The 22,455-nt window shown below is 48.8% G+C and overlaps 1 protein-coding gene across 1 annotated transcript in view; it reads right to left on the bottom strand.

Annotated features, from left to right (window-relative positions):
- The window catches only part of ptprbl (protein tyrosine phosphatase receptor type B, like), a 35,585-nt gene that overhangs the window by 11,917 nt on the left and 1,213 nt on the right, over positions 1–22,455 (bottom strand). The window contains exons 2-14 of the mRNA XM_085360239.1: positions 18,899–20,913; positions 16,645–16,924; positions 13,725–14,033; positions 13,139–13,402; positions 11,479–11,742; positions 11,053–11,316; positions 10,707–10,976; positions 10,343–10,609; positions 3,708–3,971; positions 3,216–3,479; positions 2,122–2,385; positions 1,149–1,412; positions 783–1,052 (exon numbers count right to left, since the gene is read on the bottom strand). Coding sequence (XP_085216365.1) covers positions 783–1,052; positions 1,149–1,412; positions 2,122–2,385; positions 3,216–3,479; positions 3,708–3,971; positions 10,343–10,609; positions 10,707–10,976; positions 11,053–11,316; positions 11,479–11,742; positions 13,139–13,402; positions 13,725–14,033; positions 16,645–16,924; positions 18,899–20,913 — 5,259 coding nt within the window. The remainder of the gene's footprint in view (positions 1–782; positions 1,053–1,148; positions 1,413–2,121; positions 2,386–3,215; positions 3,480–3,707; positions 3,972–10,342; positions 10,610–10,706; positions 10,977–11,052; positions 11,317–11,478; positions 11,743–13,138; positions 13,403–13,724; positions 14,034–16,644; positions 16,925–18,898; positions 20,914–22,455) is intronic.

Genomic DNA, 22,455 nt, shown 5'->3' with positions numbered 1-22,455 from the left:
CATGGAGGGAAAAGAACACAGCAAGAAAAACACCTGCTGCCTCCAGTAAAATATGGTGGTATGCTGTGGGGCTGTGTGGCCAGTGCAGGGACTGGGAATCTCGTCAAAGTTGATGGACACATGGATTCCACTCAGTATCAGCAGATTCTGGAGACCAATGTCCACGAATCAGTGACAAAGCTGAAGCTGCGCCGGGGCTGGATCTTTCAACCACCCGAGACACTGCTCAAAATCCACTAAAGCATTCATGCAGAGGAACAAGTACAACGTCCTGGAACGTTCATCTCAGCCCAGACCTGAATATTATTGAAAACCTGTGCTGTGAGTTAAAGAGAGCTGTCCATGCTCGGAAGCCATCAAACCTGAATGAACGAGAGATGTTTTGTAAAGAGGAATGGTCCAAAATACCTTCAACCACAATCCAGACTCTCACTGGAACCTACAGGAAGTGTTTAGAGGCTGGAATTTCTGCAAAAGGCGGATCTACTAAATATTGATTTCATTTCTTTTTTTGTAGATTCCAAATTTATGCACCTGCCTGATTTTGTTTAAACAATTATTGCACACTTTCTGTAAATCCAATAAACTTAATTTCACTTCTCAAATATCACTGTGTGTATCTCCTATGTGATATATTTAACTGACACTTTTTATTGTAACAACCAACGATTTATACAGGAAAATAATGACCATTAACAAGGCTGCCCAAACTTTTGCATCCCACTGTATAAAACATCAGGTTTTCCTCCATCACATTCAAAGTGAGAAACAGGAAGTCTTACTTGTCCGAGCCTCAGTGCTGACCCCAACACTGTGGACCCCGCCGCTGGTGGTCTGGACCACCACTCGATACTTCTTTCCTGGTGTGAGGCCGTCAAACTGCTGCCAGGTGTGTCCAAAGGGCTGAGAGACGTTTCTCACCATGCTGCCTCTGTCGTCCAGAACTTGGAGGACATATCCATCAGCCACACCCAGAGCCTCCTGCCAGCTCACCTGGATACTACAGGTGGTGTGGTGGGAGTCCACCTGGAGCCCTGTCACTGCAGAGGGGACTGAGGAACACAGGGATGATGCAGAGCGCAGTAAGGACCAGCTAATCTGTACGACAGCATGGTGTATATTCACTGTACAGAGGTGTGTCCTCTAACCTGTGCGCCCTGTGACCGTGTTGTTGTTCACCAGGTCTCCACTCACAGACTGAACCATGATGGTGTACACCTGGCCGGGCTGCAGGGAGCCGAACGTCACCTCGTTCTGGTGCTTGAGGACGCTTCGGGTACTTAACTTTCGGCTTTCTCTGTACAGAAACACGGAGAATCCGTCTACATCGCCCGGACCAGGAGTCCAGCTCACCATCAGACTGCTGCTGTCTCCACTGTTGCTAACGTGGATGTTCTTCACTTTACTGGGAACTGAAAGATGACAAAGAGCTTTTGATCTACAGCATTTTTGCTCTTTACGTCAAGGTTTAATGATGATGGTAATAATGGTGGTAATAAGTCTTAGTGGTAATCTGGTTAATTGTAGCTACCTGCTGCTGCTGATTTAGATGTAGAGATACTGTTCCCAGAGCAACTGCTGAGAAACTGCAGCGCCACCAGGAGGCATTTAACTTCCCTGATATGTTGTGTACGTGAGTCTAAGGAGCTTGGAAAGAAAAGCGAGGGTCGTGGACCCCCTCCTCTGCCTAACCTCATGAGCCAACATGTGAAAACGGGTGTGGATTTGGGGTGAACCCATTGTGAGACCTTGCCCCACCCTATCATGTGATCAAATGACCCAAGGTGTGAGTCACCCACATCATGACCCTCTTAGGGACACTCACAATAGGGCTTAAAAATCTGGGACTCTCTTAGAATTGGAGAAGCTTCTCAGATGAAACAATTCCCAACGCTTTTCTTTCCAAGCTCCTTAGACTGACCTGGCTGACTGAGAAACTTCACAAACATCTTCACAGACATTGTCCACCTGACAACAAAGTGCAGGACTCTACAAATAAGCCGTAACAGATTTTCAGGATGTTTTGTAAACTGTAAATTACCAAGATTTTCCTTTTTGAACATGGAGTGCTGGATTATGTGGTGTGATGTTTAGAGGCAGCAGACCTCTGTGACCTCTGACCTGTGCGACCCTCTATGTACCGGGCCTTCTGATTGGTGCCGCTGTACGTGGAAACTATGATCTTGTAAAGCCGCCCAGGTGTGAGTGATGACAGGACGCAATCCCTCACACCGCTGCCCAGAGTGATGGGAGGAAACACCTTCATGTCGCTGAACAGCAGCTGCACTTCGTAGTGATCCACGTCACCCGGAGCTGCCATCCACGTCACCCGCAGGTCCTCGGTGCCCCGCCTAGCCAGAGTCAGGGAACGCACTGCCGCCGGGACTGAAGGATGGACATGACATGACCCACAGTTAGTCTCCAGGAGCCTCAGAGAGCAGATTTGCTTTGTTTTGAATTTGAAATGAACAAGGACGTTGCTGCTGTTTAAGCATATCAAAACTCCTGCAGAGATACTGAGAGACAAGAACATCTGCTGATAAATGGCTGTATTTGTATAGCGCTTTGCTAGTCCCTAAGGACCCCAAAGTGCTTTACACAACCTGTCATCCACCCATTCACACACTGGTGATGGCAGCTACATTGTAGCCACAGCCACCCTGGGGCGCACTGACAGAGGCGAGGCTGCCAGACACTGGCGCCACCGGGCCCTCTGACCACCAGTAGGCAACGGGTGAAGTGTCTTGCCCAAGGACACAACGACCGGGACATGTTTCTTTGTTCCTCCTGGTTCAGATCTGAAACTTGGTGCTTTATTCCCACATCTTATTATGTTGTAACAAGCAAAACATATGAACGTGATATAAACAAGTATTCATGTATCCATCCATCCACCCATCATCCATCCACCCATCATCAAAAATGCCCAGTCCCCTACTGTTCTCGTGGGACACAGAGGTGTTTCAAGTCCAGCTGAGGGACATAGCATGTCTGGGGTCTCCTCCCAGATGGACCGAAACATCTCAGCTAGCGTCCCTCAAAGAGGAGGAGCAGCAGCAGATCTGGCAACAAATACAGTTTTTCTTTCCTTCTCACCGATCGATCTATCGCCTGCTGAGCTCGACTGCATCCTGACATGTATCATCTAGTTTACTCGCTGAATGATGCAGCATTCATGTTCCTAATGAGCCCGACTGAGGTCAAAGGTCACTCACAGGTGCTGCCATGGGTGGAGGCAATGGCTTCGTACTTTCCGCTCCACGTGGTCACTAGCACTGTGTAGAGTCTGCCGGGCACCAGGCCGGTGAACACACAGTTGTGCTCCGTCTTTGAAACTGTCTTGTTTTGCAGGAAGACGTTGTTGTGCTTGATGAACACCTGATACAGGTCGAAGTCTCCAGCAGCGTGACGCCAGTACACCTTCAGGTAGCTGTCCGAAGCATTGTGGGTCGCTGTGGGGCTCTGGACCTTCGACGGCTCTGATGGAGGATAATCAGACAAGACTGATGATACCGGAGTTTACGGTGTTTTGTGCAAAAAGGGTGCAGCAGGTACAGAGCCAGGTGTGTATAGACCTGGACAAGCACGTGTTGGTATCATTTTTGCTGTTTAACACTTACAAACTGAATGAATTGTTCTAAAGTGCCGACTTTACTGCAACATGGTTTAAAATTCTGACTGGTCGATGCTGTGAGTGGTGTACATACGTGTCCTCTCCTGGATGAACGTCTGATTTTTGTAGAGACCGCTGCAGGTAGTGATGGAGATGTTGTAGAGGCGTCCAGACACCAGCGAGTCGAAAACGCATGTCGGGGTCGACTTGGGCACGGTGAGGGTGTGAATGGTCCTCTCCCGGTCACTCAGGGTCACCAGGTATCTGTCCACCTCACCTACAGCCTGACTCCAAGACACGCTGAGGAAGTCCATGCGCCCGTTGTTGCTGACCCTGACATCGCTCACTGCCGCCGGCACTGAGGGGGTAGGAAGAGGGCGGAGTCAGAGTAAACACACAAGCACACTCGTTTTCGTACCTTAGATTACCCTAACCATAACCTAACTGTGACACTAAAAGCACATTTTGAGTCTCAAAAACATCTTCAAACTCGTGGGGACGGCTGTTCCCACTGCTGGAGCATTAGAACAAAGACTGATAACAGTGTCAGTTTAAGCCCAGTGAATAAAAATGAGTTTTTAACCTGGATTTAAAGACCACCACTGAGGTAGACTGCCTGATGTGAAGAGGAAGATCATCCCAAAGCTTCGGGGCCACAGTAGAGGACACTTGATCTCCTCTAAGTTTCAGCGTTAGGGCCTGAGAGCAACAGCTGCTCAGCTGAGTGAACGAGGGGGGACGTAGGGCAAATATACAGGCGCCAGAGCAGTTAAGGATTTAAAAACCAGTAAAAAAAATTGAAATAGATCCTCAGTACAATTTTAAGCCAGTGTAAGGAGGCCAGAACCAGAGTAATATGCCCAAATGTTCTTTTACCAGTTAAAACCCGTGCTGCAGCGTTCTGCAGAGAGCCCTATTAAATGATGTGTTCTACCTCATTTTTATTCTTCTTCTAATTATATTTAAACTTTTTGACACCGCAGGGACTGCACTTTATATTTTTTGTACTTGTTACAACAACAGGTAAGATATTCTGTTCTGTTCAACAAAACCTGCACCTGTGGAGAACTCTGACAGGAGCACAGAGAGCATGCAGAGATCACACGGGGGGAGCACTGAATCATGATGCTGTGATGTAGCAATGCTCTACCATGTCTGCACACTGTGAGCTCCAAACCCAGAAGCTTTAGAAAAACATCTCAGAGTAAAATTAAAACGCAGATTACTTAATTTAATAGACTACTCATACGATAAAAACATCGAAGCCATAATATTATCTCTAGATGCAGAAAAAGCATTTGACAGAGTTAACTGGAAATTTTTATTCGCAACTTTACACAAATTTGGTTTTGGAAACTCTTTCATAAACTGGATAAGAATATTATACAATTCCCCAACGGCTCGTATCAGAACAAATGACCAGACATCCTCCAGCTTCTGTCTCCTGAGGGGCACCAGACAGGGATGCCCACTCTCCCCCTCACTTTTTGCAATTTTTATCGAACCTCTAGCAGCAGCATTTAGACAGGCTACAACAATTAAGGGCATAAAATGTAAGAACATAGAACATAAAATCAGTCTCTATGCGGATGATGTGTTGCTTTTTCTGAAAAACACACAAACCAACCTCTCTGAGGTAATTACTTTAATAAACTGGTTTTCAAGAGTTTCAGATTATTCAATTAACTGGCCAAAATCTACAGTTCTCCCCATTAACTGCTCCTTCCATAATTCTTCCTCTGCCCCACTGCAATCCGGAAACATTAAATATTTAGGTATTAATATCTCTCCTAAGCTTTCAGACTTAACTAAACTAAACCACATCCCACTTCTAAAGAAAGTAGAAGGCGATCTGACTAGATGGAAATCTTTACCCATATCACTCATGGGAAGGGTCGCCACTATAAAAATGATGATCTTGCCAAAAATAAATTACTTATTTTTGATGATCCCTAACAAACCATCACAAGATTGGTTCAGATCTCTGGATTCATATATTTCCAAATTCCTTTGGAAAGATAAACCCCCGCGTATTAGCTTAAAAACGCTACAAAGAACCAAGGATAGAGGAGGATTAGATCTGCCTAATTTTCACCAATACTTCTTAGCCAACAGGCTTCAGTTCATCTCAGAATGGTTAAAACATACCTTCTTAGTTGAGCCCTGGCTAGATGTTGAACAGGCACTATGCAAGGATCTAGAGATTTCAGACCTACCATTTATTAGCTCAAACATCAAAAGACATGAATGCTTTAAAAGTATCAACATCAGCTTTTCTCTAACAGCATGGTGGGAGTTTCTAAAAATAACGGAGTCTTCATTAATCCCATGCAAACGTACACCTATCTGGAATAACCCTGACATATTACAAAACAATAATATGATTAATTTCCCAGAATGGAGTTGCAAAGGAATTAAATACTTAGAACATATATTAGAGGGAACAGAATTTATTCCATTTGACAGACTAGTTGAACAATATGGGATCAACAAGACAAGGTTTTTAGAATATCAACAAATTAAATCCATAGTAAAAAAGAAATTTAACCTCAGTCAAGTTGAATTACAAACACCACTAAGTGCGGCACATTTTCTTACTCTTAAATCCCCCAAATTATTATCTAAAATATACAGAACACTTTCTAAATTAGATGAATCAATATCCCTTCCTACTGCAAAGTGGGAAGCAGATTTATCAGTCAACTTAGACCAAAACTTCTGGTCTCAGATTTGCTTAAAAACTTTTAAATTAATTAAAAATCCCAGTCTGCAATTAATACAATACAAAATACTTCATAGAGTGCACTATACAGGTCATCGGATGTTCAAGATGGGCTTTACATCTTCCAACAACTGCTCACACTGTCAAGGCAATACACCAGACAATTACATCCACGCTCTTTGGTTCTGTCCACCAGTGCAAAAGTTTTGGCGCGAGATATGTGAAGACTTATCAAAGTGTCTGAAATGTAACATTCCAACTTCCCCCTTAGTGTGTTTGTTGGGCAGCTTAGATAATGTCACTTCAGAAAAGAATATCGCCCATATGATCTTCACTGCCCTATGCATAGCCAAGAAAACAGTCCTCATGAACTGGAAAAATAAAAATAATCTTAATTCTAACCAATATAGAAATTATCTATTAGATTACATTAGTCTTGATACAGCCTCTGCCACCACATCAGATCAATTGCTCTGGGCTCCTTTGATCACCTAGTGGGGGTGGGGGGTCATAATTTGGTCCCGCCTTCACTGTTGTGATTGGTGAGGGGGTAGGGACAGGCTTAGGGCGTCGGGGGGTTCCCCGGAGGCATCTTCCTTGGGGGGCTCAACCCGGGGTAGCGGTCACGTCCGGTTGAGGGCTCTGTTGGCTCTCAGGTGACTGTTTCCTCGCGGCTGCGTGCAGCGGGGCTAGGGGAGGGTCTGTGCTGACGGACGTGGGTTACTGACCTGGCAACCTGGCTGCCCCTGGGTGGGTCCGGGTTGGGCGTGAGGTTCTGGGGGTGCTCCGTCTCTGGGCGGGGGCCCGGGCCGGGCCTCGGGGGCTCGGGTCCTGGTTGGTGTGTTGCCGGGGTTGTGGGCGGGTGGGTGCATGGGGGCCCGGCCCTGGAGCAGGGTGCCGCCGGTGCATCGAGCCGCCTGGGGGGCTCTTCAACTGGTGGGGGGGATGGTCACATCTGGCAGGAGCTTTCTTCTCTCAGGAACTCTCTGCAGGAGGGGGAGATACAGGAGAGGTGGAGGAAGATCTCAGCCTGGGCGTTTACCGTCTTATGTAGTCTGGAAGATGTGTGGTTGGTGGGGTGGGTGCAGTTTTCTCTGTGGTGGGGTTGGGTGGACTGTCCAGGGCTCTGTGGAGCCGGGGGGCGCTACTGCACTGGGCCCCGGTCTGATGGGCCTGGGCCCCCCTTCCCTGGCGGGTCGCGGAGGGTGGGAGTGCCTACTGGGGTCAGCGGGGGAGCTGGCCCCAGGGAGGGGTTACCTGCCCCTCCCTTCCTTCCCTCCCCATCTCCAGCTGCCTCCCTCTTCCCGCTCCTCCACAACCACCCACACATGCAGGGCCTTGGAGTAGGGGTATGTCACCAGGGTGCAGAGGAGGCTACCCCCCCCCCTGTCCCCTTCTGGCTGCCTCTGCCTCAATTTTATCCCACAACTTAGACATTCACATTATTCACACTCTCATTACACATACATATAGGATCTTGGGGGTGGGCACAATCACGGAGTCCAAATCACCATCAGGGTGTATACCTCACCCCTGACGTCGTTGCCCACCTCTCAATTTTAAATACACTTAGTCATTGAGGGTTAGCAGGAGGGACTATGCGCTTACCTGCTGCTCCTTGGCAGGTAGCTCCATGCCCTCCTGGGTTTTAATTGCACCTTAGAACACATATGCATCAACACTACAATGAGCGGGTGGAGGGAGGTTTGGAGTCTTCTCCCACCCCCATTCTCTGCGGCCTGCTGGAGCGGGAGGGCTAGTAGGAGGAGTTGGCCGTCCGGCTGCGGTCTGGGGTGTGGGGCCTCCCTGCTGCTGCGGAGTCGGGGTGGTCTGCCTCTCCCCACCGCAGGGAAAAGGGTAACACCACCTGGGTCTGGGTGCAATTCCCCCCTCCAGGGGCAAGGGTACCTAGACCCGGATTGTAGAGTACGCTTGGGGAGTGTGATTGTGTGTACAGCGTCTCTTTATGTCTGTCTCCACGTTGGTTGAGTGTGGAGTGAGTGCATATGAGAGCATGAGGGTGGGAATGGATGTTTGTGTCTGTGTGTGCCTGTATGTCTGTGTCTATATGTCAGGTTGGGTATCAGACGCCACCTCTCTGGGGACACCTCAGGCCCTCCAAGGTTTGGAGGCCTATCTCCACCCACCACCACTTCCCCTGCCGGTGGCGGACTCCCTCAGGTGTCGGTGTGTTGGTGGTTCTTTGTGTCTGGGGGTGGGCGTCCGGGTACACACCGGCTCACTCCTTGGCGGCCGCTTGTCGGGGCCTGGGGCCTGGGGCTCGCTCGGGCCCCCTTTGGAGGTGGGGTGCCCCCGGCCTCTCGGCCTAGGGCTCGGTCACTCAGGCGCAGCTGGGGGCCGGCGGAGCTCACGGGCGCGTCACTGCAACCCCCCCTGGCTTCTGCTCCGAGGCTGCTGAGTGAGCCCTCATCTGGGACTCTCCTCAGCTCTTACTGGAACAGTGGCGCGGCTGCCCCTCTGTTGGTCTTCCATGGTCTCTTGTGTTCTGGGGGCCTCTGGATGTCTGGAGTTTTGATCTCCTCCATACCCGCTTCACACCCTGGAGGACGGGGCTGAGGCCCCCCCACACTCCCTAGCAGATCATTACATGGAGAAACCTTTGGAATGCAAGCATGCTGATCCACACAGGTATGCACACATGGGTATTCACAGACGCGGACTAAAGCTTTCTTGGCTGCTGCCTCAAAGCACACTGTGCGCTGTCTATCTTGCGTGCTGCACAATATCGTTTATTACTTAGTAAATACTGATATCTATGACTAGCTAGTTTATTGTGATGGTGCTTTGTTTTCTCTATTATTATGTTGCTCTTTGTTGTTTGCTGTCTCCTCTGTTTGTTTGTTTGTTTGTTTGTTTTTTCTCCATACAGGTGACCCAGGAGTTTTTTTTTTTTTTTTGTTTGTTTTTTTTGTTTTTTTGTTTTTTTTTGTTTTTTTTTTTTGTTTTTTTTGTCTCTCTTCCCCCCCCTTCTCACCGTCTCTTCTCCCCTTTGGTTTTCTTTCTTTCTCTCCCCCTCTCTCTCTCATTCATTCCCCCTGTCCTATTTATTAAAAAAAAAAAAAAAAAAAAAAAAAAATGACAAAGGATGAACTGAAGCTCTGCCATCACGTAATGTCGCATACTGCTGTTTCTGATGTCATTTAGAAAAAAAAAAAAAAAAAAAAAAAAAAAAAAAATTAAAACGCAGATGACCTCTCGCTCCTGATATCATCAAAGTGAGCGACTGATCCTTACACGGCGCCTCTCTTCTCCCAGAGGCGCCTCATTCACACCAGCACTCTCTTTTGTAACAACCACTCACACATTCATTCTCCGAGCCACCTGGATCAAAGTGGATGAGCATGTTTCCTGCTGTTTATTTTGATCCGTTTCAAAGATGAAATCGTGACTACTCTGCACGCTCTGTATGTTCTGTGATCTTCATAAAGTCCTCTGCAAGTTATACAACGGCTGCCGGCACTGGTGAAGAACAATGAAGCTCCGCCCTGACGGGAAGTCTCTCTGTCATCAGCGCTTCCTGAAAATTCCTCACAAATTCCTGCTTTTCACTAATATCCTGCTCTCAGTTCAACAAGCACACAAAGTAAGAATGTGTCTGAAATACACAGAGTCAATACATAATCAATGGTATTATTGATCTTATTATGATCAATTATACTATTATTACGTCACATATACACCTGTTTTTATTTCTGAAAGACTTGATGCGCATTAACTTCTGTCCAGTTATATGACTGATAAATGCTGTTAACAATTAGCAGTGTTAATGACAACACTGGCACAGTTTGTTTAGCTGGGTTATGTTTTAATTCCTCAGGTTAATTCAGGGTTACCAGAAATAAACGAGCTGTTCTCATTGCTGTCAGGTGTGACTCACTGGTACAGCCTTCATGCTGATAAATCTCCCACGGCGTGAGCACTTTGTTTAAGCTGCAGCTCGACTCCACCCTCGTGTTGTTCCTGAAACGACTGCTGGCGTTTCTTACCTGTGCGTCCCTCGGACACCGTCTGTCTGGAGATGTGTCCCACTCTGACCGTGGTCACCACCACGCGGTACAGGGCGCCCGGTCTCAGGGCCTGGAAGCTGAGGCTGCTGATGTTGGCCATCACGCTCTCATTCTTGATGACGCTGCTGTCGTGAACCAGCAAGACTTGGTAGGAGTCCAGATATCCGGAAGCCGGTGCCCACCGCGCCTGCAGACTGTCGGTGCTGCCGAGGTTGGAGAGCCGCAGCCCACTGACCTGAGCCGGAGCTGAGGGGGTGGAGAAAGGAAACGCATTACAACAGGAACAACAATAATGCTTCATTGATACTACAATCGTGGCATCGTCATCGTCGCTGTGACGTACTGGTCCGTGCCGTCACAGAGGCGGAACTGCTCAGGTTACCGCTGTTGGTTGTCACGGTAATGATGTACTGGCCCCCAGGCGTGATGCTGTTGAAAGTGCACTCTTTGGCCTCCCAGCCGAGGACTCTCTGATCTACAATGGTGGCAGCAGCGGTTGCCCACCTGAGGAGCACGGTGAAGCCGTCCCATTGTCCGGGCGGCCGACTCCACCGGACGCTCAGTGAGGTTTCGTCAGCCTGGCGTACGAGCAGCTGCTGCACGGGCCACGGCGCTGCAGAGAGGAAGGGGTAGGGTCAACAACACTGATACCGACTCATTTTGGAAGTTCAGACTTCAAGTGAACTGACCCAGCTGACTGCTGCAGCGTGCTGTGTTGCTCAGAACGCCACTGTGAACTGTGACCTCTGCACTGTAGAGTCGTCCGGGGACCAGGCTGAGGACGGAGAAGGCGTGCTGCCTGCTTGCCTTACTGACGGTCTCATTTGCCAGAACCACCGAGCCGTTCTTCAGGATGACGCTGTAGTTCTCCCAGTCGCCTCTGGGGGGCAGCCAGCGGAGCCACAGTGTTCGAGCATCAGCCGACATAGAGAGCGCTGACACCTGGTCAGGTACTGAAACAGCATAAGACAGACGGGGAAATTAAAAGCAATAAAAACAACACAGACCCCCCAGCAGAGGGCGTCTGAGTCTGTGGTCCAGCGTTCTTACCTCCACCTGACGCGACGGCATGTACCTGTAACTCCCTCTGTACCTGCTCTCTGAGCTGAACTCACCTGTCCTCGCTGTGCTCCTGCTCTCGGTGCTCTGACTGCCTGCTGAGGAACTGACTGACACCTCGTAGCTACGCCCAGGGGTCAGGCCCTCAAACTCCACTTGGGTGATGTTGGGGAGAAGGTGGCGTAGCTGAGGGTCGGATCCTGGAGCCTTCAGGGTCACCAGGTAGGATTCCACCCCTCCTTTAGGTGGGAGCCAGGAGGCTCGCAGGTGGTCTGAGCTGCCGTTGTTTTCGAGGACGAGACGTGACACTGGTGCTGGGGCTGAAGAAAAGGAGGAGGACCCACGTTAGACTCATGTTTGTACAGTTTTCTCCTCTTCTTCCTGTTTCACCTGAACTTTACCAGCTGTCTCATGTGTTCACCTGGAAACAGCAGCAGTGTTTCAATACAATGATTAATGGGCGTTTATGTAATGTGGTGTGGGTGGAGAGTCTGTGCCACGTGTGAACAGATTTACTGAAGCGATGAAGAGGCTGGGTGAGGTGAGCAGCTGTAGACAGAGAAAGGGCGTGAGGGAGAAAGGTCTGAAATATCCCGGAAACGCCGCTGCTGCTGGAAAGAAAAACAGAGCCGCAGGACGACGAAGATCCAGTTTTTATCTTCACGCCGAAACTCGAACGCTCAGAGGAATGAAGACAACTTCATTAACTTCATGCTGACAGAAATATTTGAAACTATTTTACAGGCTAACAACGCCGAGGTAAAGTCCATCGGTTGCAAATCTCACAGCTGGTCGGCTGTCCGACAAACACGTGACTCATTTAAGATGACACAGCAGGACGCAGCCTCGCTGAGTGGATTCACTGCCACTTCAACGCATTAAAGTCTGAACCAGAAAAACAGATGACCGAGGTCACGTTGTGGACTGTAAACAACAAAGATATTTAACGACGCTGTTAAACTCTGCGGAATAAGAAATAAAACGCAGCGATGTTCACATTGTAGATGCCTCCACAGATATTTGGGACTCAAACCCGATGCTGCAAAGTGCGGGTGGGGTTAGGGTCAGCAATGATGACCTCAGACGGTTAATTCTGATTGGTCAGTCGTGAACTCTGAAAAGACGTCATTTTACGTCCATGTCTGGTTGAAAGGTTGAGAAACAGACGAAAGGTTGTCTCCTCAAGCTCATTTTAGCCGTGACTTCCTGTATCCCTGCTGCAGCTTCCTGCTGATTGGAGCTCTGAAGACATCGTAGCTCACATCTGTCTGCGGGTGTTGTTTTACTAACACGTGCTTGTCGGGTCTCTCCAGGTGAACGCCTTTTGCTCCCTGCTGATGATCGGAGGAGTTTGTGGAGGTGTTCTGGGGATAACCACACTCAGATGTAGGTGAGCTTTGAGCTCAGTGTTTTTAATGCAGGTTATTTGTATTTCCCAGTTTATGGGTATTTTTAGATGGCATGGTGAAGTATAATCTGTTCTGCAGATGAGTCCCTGACCTGAAATCCGCTAACTCCATATCTTTGTTTCATCGTCTACAGCATCAAACCGCTTTTTAAGACGCAGGAAGAAAGTGGATGAAGGTTCAGAGACCTGGACATGAGGGCGAATCTCTAAATTCACAGTTCACACGTCCATCGAGTGTTTTGGTATTTTAGAAACACTCATGTACTCAGATTACTTCAGATTCAAACACGGGTCAGTGCTTTCGCTACCTGTGACGGATGCTGTCGAGGCGGAGCTCTGAAGGCCGACTGCTTCTGTTACCACGGTGATGGTGTACGGGGTCCCTGGGTGCAGACCATCCAGCTCTGCCGAGGTGCTGCTGTTCTTCAGAGTGATGTTCTTCAGCAGAACACCAGCCCGATCCCTCAGCAGAACCCTGAGGTTCTCCGTGCGACCCGAGCCGATCCACCAAGTCACCCCGAGGCTGTGTGAGGAAGAGGACGCCACCTGCAGGCCGTCCACTGAGGAGGGAGCTGAGGCAGGGAGAGAGGGGTGGTGGAGAGATCAGAGGGTATTGACACCACTGTGATGGTCACTGTTTTTCTTTTTAAACCACTTTCACGCTGAATGAGTTGCTCTGGAACAGTTTTAGTTTTATTCCTTTTTAAAGCTCTATGTTTTTATTATTATTGATCATGTGATAAGCTCTCAGCCAATCAGGTGCATTCTAATCATGTTCCAGAGCAACATATCCCTCTGAGTGTAAGAATTTCATTGCTGGTAGTGATGTGCTGTTGCTACCTGTACAATAATAAAACTTGAACGTGAGAAGATTCTGCAGGTGTTGTAGCTCACCTGTAGCTGTCATTGCGTGGACAGGTGAGGCGCTCTTGTTCCCAGCTGAAGCTACCACACTGACTTTGTACAGAGTCCCGGGAATCAGGGAGGTGAACCCGGTTTGGGAGGCTGCAGAGCCCTTGATTCTGGTCCTGCGCCGGGATCCGGAGCTCGTGTCCTCCAGAGTCACATCGTACCAGTCCACACGACCGGTAGGCTGAGTCCAGGACACCGTCAGAGCCGAGCCGCTTAGAACCATAAACAGGCTTTTATGATGAGGTTGAGCTGGGCCCAGCTGGAGGTCCAGATGAGCTGGGCCAACTGGGTCTGAAACAGGAGAGGACACTCAGTGTATACCCACACTGAAAACAGGACATTTTATTTTGAAATGACATTTTACAGCGCTTTTGTTTTCCATTAATTAATATTTGGATAATCAAAGTTTTTTAAAACTAAGACACTGAACTGTAGCAGCAGATTTCAGGGGGTTTGGTTTGGTTCTGGTGTATCTGTTGCTGTTCATTCAGAAACACTTTAGATTGGATCAGGCTGTGGCTCCTGCTTGGAGAAAGGTCTAGGCTGAGTTTAGGGACAGGCTGGGATTAAGGTTAGGGTTGGAGGTAGTGTTTGGATTGGGGTTGGGTTTCTGGTACAGACTGCGGTGGGCAATGAGATTTGGGTTGAGTTCAAAGGAGTACAAGTTTGGATTGCGGGTTGAAGACCATGGAAGGGGACAGGTTTATGGTGGGTTTGGGGACAGATTTGGAGTTTGAGTTGGACTGGGAGGTTGTGGTCGAGGATCATGGGTGGGGTTGTGGTTTGGATTAGTTGCAGAAAAAAGACGCAAAGGAAAAAGAAGAAGGAGCAAAAGAACATCGAAAACAACACGTGAATTGGCGATTAGTGCAGCTGTCACAACAGCTCTGGTAGAGTCGGCTAGGGAAGACTGTGCGTTTCAGAGGGATGACCAAGAGATGGTAAATGATTTCCCAAAGCCAACACTACTATCCTGTAAACCAGAGGAGGAAAGACTTCCAATTTAGAGAAGCAGCTAAAACATCTGCATCCAGGTGGGTCTGAGTTTCAGTTTAGTCGTCAGCACCGCTGAGCATCAGCTTTGTTCCATAGTGTGCAGTCTGTTGGTGACCACCCTACATGTAGCATGACCTGCCACCATGTTAGTGGTTTAACACGCCTTTTTAATGACCGGGTTTATATTTATGTTTTGGCATCTAGAATTGTGAACTTCTACTGGCTTTGGTGAATTCCCCATGTGGTTGGTGGTCGTGGGCGCAGTGATTGTTACACTGTGCTGCTGCAGAGGCCCACACGCTTGTTCGAGCAGCTAAAAGAATGAGAGCGTTTTCACGGAGGCAGCATGAGTCCACACAGGAAACTGAAAAAAATAGGCTGGGTGGGGCAGGATGATGAGGACAACCCCCCCGGTCCTGAACTCTGGCCTGTTCTTCGTGATGGCTTCCTGTTTGAGCAGACTTCCCTGCTTGCTGTTGGAAGGCTGGCAACACCCCAAGGACAAAATGTCCGACCCACACAGCACAAGCTGCGAAGCTCCAGAAACGTCAACAGACTTGTAAAGATCCAAATGATTCTGTGACTTTTACGAGACGACTGGACCGAGGCACAGCAAGCAACGCCTGACTCCACCTTACCCTGAACGGTGGTCTTCAAACTGCAGCAGAGGAAACGTGTCCATGTGATTCACGGCCAGCCTTCAGTCTGACAGTCACCGTCCTGATGTGAACGTATTAATTGGGACGAAAATGAACAGAGCAGGAACATTTTCAATGTTGAGAGAAAACCAGAGAAAGCTCGGAGGCAGCTGCTCGTTCCAGAAAGTTCCTGATAAACACAGAAACACTCTCTAACAATGGTCTTCATCTCATCTTGAGTGTTTGTTTCCAGAAACATCCCCTCCTCACCCTCCTCACCCTCCTCTGCTCTCAGCCACTTCCTTCGTTTGTTTGCAGCAGGTCCTGGATCAGTTCAGTGATGGGGGGAGGTCAGGGTTTGGGTTAGTTTAGGCATGTTTTTGGAAAACACTTGTAATCATTAAAGCAAAGCATTAATCGGCCTCATTTACCAACAGTGCACAGATGCCGGTCCATCGTAAGGAAGCACACGTCTTTGAAACGACTGCTAATAATTATTATTGCCTTTTAGACTCTAATTAAAGTTTTCCAAAACATTATAAGCACCGAAATGCTTCTTCTTCTCACAGATCACGTCCTCCTCGGCTCCACGTTTTCTTCTTGTCTGCTTCTCGTTTCACTCCAAACATTGTGGAGCCACAGTCGCTGTTTGAGGGGAAACAATATTCAGCAGCCCGTTATTTCAGCCTGATTTATTTATCTCTCTGTTATTTAAAACAGTCATCACTCCCATGGAAAGCGGTCCCTGATCTGGATTCTTCCTTGGAGTTAGGAAAGTGTTTTAAAGGTTTCTGCAGCCGGACGTTCTCCTTCTTTCTTGGCTTAGCAGTGCAGGTTTCTCTCTTACATCATTGCAGCGCTCTTCAACTTCACCTGGCCGTACGCAGGCAGTGAGCACAGTCTGATTTACTAACATGTTTCCCTAAATCTGATGGTGATTTTTTTGTTTTCATGCACGTGTTAGTAAAGCAGGTCCAGAGATATTGAATCTTGGAAGTTACAAGTTTGAATATTTTAACCGTATTATTTTTAGAAATGTTGATTTTATTGCTTGAAGTTTAAAAACCTGGCGCGCTCTAAAACATAATATGATCAATAATCAATAATGGCAGGAGGTTTATCCATGATGGGGAGCACACGTACACGGGTGTCATGAGAAAGGGGCGGAGCTTGTTCTAAGTAATGTGACGGTAAAGTTAAAATAGCTACACAGAGCACTCAGGTGCTAACTTCTGAACTGCAGCTTCACTCTTCAGGTGCGCTCCTACCTGTCTGAACTGTCCCGTGGCTAATCTCGCCATCCTTCCTGGAAACCGCTGTCAGCTGATACACTGTCCCGGGTTGCAGTCCCGTTATATTACAGATGGTGGCGCTGCTGGTCTCTCCATCAGACTTGCAGTGGGCAGGACTGGACCATGAGTCCAGAATGCAGAACAGACTGAAGTTACAGGACAGACCGGCGGACGTTACCTGCACCGCGATGGAGTCTGAGCTGGAGCTGATCTCCTTCAGGTCTGCGGAGCATCGGGGACCCTCTGAGGTCTGGACCTGCATCAGGAGGTCACAGAGAGAAGGGTCAGGGTCAAATGGTGTTTGTGAAACTCAAAGGCCTGGTGTCTGATGTCTTTTTTACACAAATGGCCTTCGCAATGCAAATGCAGAGGAGGTTGTCTCCTCCTGGGATCAAACCAAAGGGTTCATACTCGTGACACGAGTGTTTAAATGCCTGCACAGAGGTAAAAAGTTCCCCTATTAACATCGCACTCTCAGAAAATAAGGCACTTTATTGTTTCTGTAGTGCTTACACTCTCTAAGAAATGAAAAGAGTACGAGTGAGGGCCCAAAGCACTCTGTTGTGTATTTCCCCTGAGCCTGATTCTGTTGGAGGGTTCTTCCTGTCTAAAAGGAGTTCTTCCTTCCCACTGTCACCACAGACCATTGTCAGGTTGCCTCCGTATTACTTATTGGTCTTTGGCTTACAACAGAAAGCGGATGTAGATAAATGATCCGGTAACTCACCGTCTTTGCGCCCCAAATGAATCCAAGAATCAAACATGTAGCGGCACATCTGAGCATCCCTGATTTAAATATGACCGCTCGGTAATAAACACGCTTCCTCTGACACACTGACAGTTACAGACATCTTTCAGCTGAAGTACTTTGGTCCAGAGAGGAGCTGGAGGTTTCCTCCATCAGCTCCAGAGGCTGAAATGATCTGGAACTTCTTTCTCCTGCATCCCGGACCCGTGTGACTCTTTTCTCTCTGGGTCCATCGATCTTTAAACTTTCCCTCAGCGAGCAGAGGCACGTTCTGCACACCCCGCCCTGCTTTCCTTCCTGCCCGCCTCGGACTTTCTCCATAACCTTTAGCATCAAACTGAGCTCCATCGCTACCATCAGAGTGGGCTATTGTTGGGGTTGAGTTATCCAATCAGGAAACAGCCTCACACCAGAGGCTCGCTCTATTTATGTATGAGCAGCATCAAAGTCTGCTTTATGTTGCACGCACACCGTTTCTTCATCTTCATCACTGCAAAATCAGACCTTAAACCACACACAGAGGCTGCACCTCCTCTTTATTTCCACCACTGATTAAGTCATTCATTAGTCTATGCTTCTTCATCGCCTCTGATAAAATGTGTCTGAACTGCTTGATCAAAGGAGCTTGGAAAGAAAAGCGTCTGGACTTCTTTAAGTTGCTTGAAGACGTTTCACCTCTCATCCGAGAAGCTTCTTCAGTTCTAAGGTCAAATGGTGGAGAGTCCCAGATATAAACCTAGTGGGAGTTTCCCCCCACAGAGGGACAAAAGGCCCCCTGATGATCCTCTAATCGCCTGAGCCAAGGTGTGAAACTGGGTGTGGGTCCCAATCAGCCAGCCGAAACTCTGGCTGATTTACTCTGGCTGATTCACTCTAGTGACGGACGGAGTCGCTCAGTGAGCGGTAAACAGGAAACACACTTTGAGGTTACTCATACACGATCTTCATTTCAACACGGAAGTCGTGTTCTGAGACTCGACCTCTTGACTACATTTGACTTTGATTTTCAGAATAAAAAAGAGTCTGGAGAGCTTTACCAGGTCAACATGGTAGAGTAAAATAATACTATTAATACTGTGTTTCCATAGTAACACAGGAGTGTGATCGTCTTTTCATACACTCAGTATGTACTGGCTTTGAGCTCTCAATTTGCTCTCCACCAGCTCCACAGACCCAACCATCTGCTTCAGCTGGAAGCAACGCTCCCACGGAGCACCAGAACCACACCAGTCACAGGAAACCGAACCTCTGCCAACATCTGGCAGGTTTCCCACTGATCTTCTTCATACAAGCAGCAAACAGTCAAAGATCAAAATCAAGGAGAATAAAACTGATCTGGAGTTAACCGGCGTGAACTACCGCCAAACACAACACAACATCCTGAACACGTCTAAACACCATTTTAATCAGGTATGAAGACAGGCGTGCTCGCATGTTGAAGTCCTCTAAAATAACAGCATCAAACAGAGGTGGGGTACTCACAGGTGTGGTGGAGGTGACTCTGGACGTAGTAGTGTGAAGCATGCTTGTTGCTGGAGCGGGGGTGCTTGTTGCTGTGGGGCTGGTAGTGGTGGTTTTGGTGGTTTTGGTGGTTGTAGCAGGAGATGCTGTTGCAGTCGTAGGTGGGGTGGTTGTAGCAGGAGATGCTGTTGCAGTCGTAGGTGGGGTGGTTGTAGCGGGAGATGCTGTTGCGGTCGTAGGTGGGGTGGTTGTAGCGGGAGATGCTGTTACGGTCGTAGGTGGGGTGGTTGTAGCGGGAGATGCTGTTGCGGTCGTAGGTGGGGTGGTTGTAGCGGGAGATGCTGTTACAGTCGTAGGTGGGGTGGTTGTAGCGGGAGATGCTGTTGCGGTCGTAGGTGGGGTGGTTGTAGCGGGAGATGCTGTTGCGGTCGTAGGTGGGGTGGTTGTAGCGGGAGATGCGGTTGCGGTCGTAGGTGGGGTGGTTGTAGCGGGAGATGCTGTTATAGTCGTAGGTGGGGTGGTTGTAGCGGGAGATGCTGTTGCGGTCGTAGGTGGGGTGGTTGTAGCGGGAGATGCTGTTACAGTCGTAGGTGGGGTGGTTGTAGCGGGAGATGCGGTTGCGGTCGTAGGTGGGGTGGTTGTAGCGGGAGATGCTGTTACAGTCGTAGGTGGGGTGGTTGTAGCGGGAGATGCTGTTACAGTCGTAGGTGGGGTGGTTGTAGCGGGAGATGCGGTTGCAGTCGTAGGTGGGGTGGTTGTAGCGGGAGATGCTGTTGCGGTCGTAGGTGGGGTGGTTGTAGCGGGAGATGCTGTTACAGTCGTAGGTGGGGTGGTTGTAGCGGGAGATGCTGTTACAGTCGTAGGTGGGGTGGTTGTAGCAGGAGATGCTGTTGCGGTCGTAGGTGGAGTGGTTGTAGCGGAGATTGTTATGAATCTCATGGTGGTTCTACTATCTGCAGTTGTAGCTGGGAAACTATCACTGGGAGTGGTGGGTGGTGTGGTTTTGGTGACTGTGGTATGAGATGGTGCCATGGATGTAGGTGTAGTTGCTGGTGTTGTTATGGATAGTGTGGCTGCAGTCTCTGTGGTTGTGGTGGTACTGGCAGTGGCAGGTGTGGTATCGACGGCTGTGGTTAGAGACGGGTTCGTGGCTGTGGTTGCTGCAGTTGTAGCGGGAGTGGAGGCACGAGTGGAGGGTTGGATGGTGTGTGTCAAGCTGGCTGTTGTAGCTGGCAAAGGGATGGTTGTGTGTGTAGTTGCTGGTGTTGTTATTGATGGTGCGACTGTAGTCTCTGCAGTTGTGACAGGGGTGGTGCTACTGGTGGCTGTAGGAGGTGTGGTTTTGGTGGCTGTGGTTGGAGCAGGCGCTGTTATGCTGCTCGTAGAGGGTGTGGTTACAGCACCAGTGGTGCTGGTGTTTGTTGTACTCGTTTGTGGGACTGATGGAGCTGAGGTGCTACTTGCAGGGACCGCATCACCTGTTGGTGCTGTTGATAATACTCCTGGAGTCAGACTCTCTGAGATGTTTGGATGAAGGGTGTAGTCTGTGTCTGTGGGCGGGGTCTGGCTGTGAGACCTGGGTGGTCTATATGTGCTGGTGCTGGATGCAGACGGTGGAGGAGTGGTGGTGGTGGGTGCAGCTGAGGCGGTGCTGTCTGAGGGTGCTGCAGATGTTTGGTGTGTGGATCCGTCCTTGGGTTGTAGCTCAGTTATGATGTCTGTTGCTGTCACGCCTCCATCTCCGCTCGACTCGGACTGGTTTCTAGCGATGGAGGACGATGACTCGTACAACGACGTGACCACCTCCGTCCTGACTAGGGAGTCACCTCCACCTGACGAGGTCTCCGAGGCGACTGACTGGTCCATGGTAAAAGCACCTGTGCCATTTAAAGGGGATAGGTGGGTGACTGCAGGGGAAACATCTGGAGGTGACAGATTTTCCGTGACAGCGTTCCCAGGACTCCTGATGGTTTGGGTGGAGTTAGACAGGTCCAGCGGTGTGGATGAAGAAAAGGTGGAGGTGGCTGGAGATGTGTCTGAAAGTGAGAAGAAAGGTGAGAATATAAAGAGCGGCTCTGACTTGTCACATTTACAGATTAGTGAAATCACGCGTTAATCCTGAACGCAAACACCTTACGTTAAAGTTCAGCCCAACCTGGACTCCGCCCACTGATGACAGACACACTTAAGACTGACCTGCGCTGCTTTTAGAGCTTATAGCCCAGTTACTCCAACCTACAAACCAACTACAAAACTAATGTGTGTGCCTGAAGCTCTGCGGTCTGAGCCAGCTGAGCCCGAACATGTGGCTGTGAGTGTTTTCAGATCCCGCAGGTGGAGGTGCATCCTACTAAAGTTTGAAAACTTATGCACAAATTTTAAACAACAAAGTTATGAGGAACTATTTACCCAAAAATGTAGCCAAGGCCTCAGGTGTGTGTCTTTTGTAACCACTTGGGTTGGGTTGACACAGCGTCTAGTTCCTATTTAATGTTAAATGGTCATGTGATTGGTTTACCATGACTAAACCCAGCTCCCAGTAAGCTGAAGACAGCTTCACCCGTCTGTGTGTTGACAAACAGTAACACGTCTGCATTTTCTTGATAGTAACAGTAACGGCGTTGTAACGATAGAAATAGTAATTAGTTAGATTACTAGTTACTGAAAAAGTAACGTGTTAGTAATGCTGTCATTCCCACGAAACACTGTAAATGATTTCAGTTATTAGAGATTAAGTGGAGAACAAGAACACCGTCAACATCTGCAGTCGGAAGTTATCTCAGTGTTTTTCCAGGTTCATCGGGAACGTTTGGGACGGACACCTGCTCTACACCTGAGTGTGAGTCAGCACAGCAGAGAACTGGAAACGCCCCATCAATAATCGCCCTCCATCCAGGACCTGCACTCTTTGACCTGCTGCCTTCTGGCAGATGGTACAGAAGCCTGCAGACCAGGACCACCTGACACAGGATCAGTTTCTTTCCCCTCGCCATCTCCCTCCTAAACAGCTGAACTGTATATATAAACACGATTCTGAATCTGATAAGAATTTGAATATCAGCACGCAAAAATTATGCCGACCCGAGCGTGTGGCAGGGGAGCAGGGCGTTGAGGCGCCATGATCACCCAGCACAGACAGCATGCGTGCTTGTTATTATAACCGAGATAAACAAACTCTGAACTGACGCCTGTCTGCTCCATCCTGCTGTTATTGGAGGTGAAATGAACAGCAGCGGTCCCAGAGCTGGACCCCGGGGGACGAGGAGTTTCTCTTTCGGGCAGCCAGAGCCGCCTGCTCCTGCCTGAAGAATAAATCCTCATTTGGACTTTTTGTTTTCTTGGTTTGACAGTTGTGAAGTGCTCTGCACAGAGCTGAGAGCTCGGGGTGTCATTGGAGGCGTTACAGTAAAACCTGGAGTTTTTAAATCATTCGACTCAGTGTGACGTGCAACGCTTCATCAGGCTGTCACAGCACGTTCACCAAGCTGACAAAGAACGTACAGATTTACTCTTCTTTTTTCAGTTTTCAGAATCAAAACTTTCGTTTTAGCACCCGAAAGTCAAAAAACACACTGTGG

This window comes from Diplotaxodon limnothrissa, linkage group LG7, assembly GCF_057381915.1.
Source record: "Diplotaxodon limnothrissa isolate DT_005_m linkage group LG7, D_limnothrissa_male_GT1.1, whole genome shotgun sequence".
Lineage (NCBI taxonomy): Eukaryota > Metazoa > Chordata > Actinopteri > Cichliformes > Cichlidae > Diplotaxodon > Diplotaxodon limnothrissa.
Note: the sequence above shows the minus strand (reverse complement) of the source record. Positions and strands in the feature narration are given on the sequence as shown.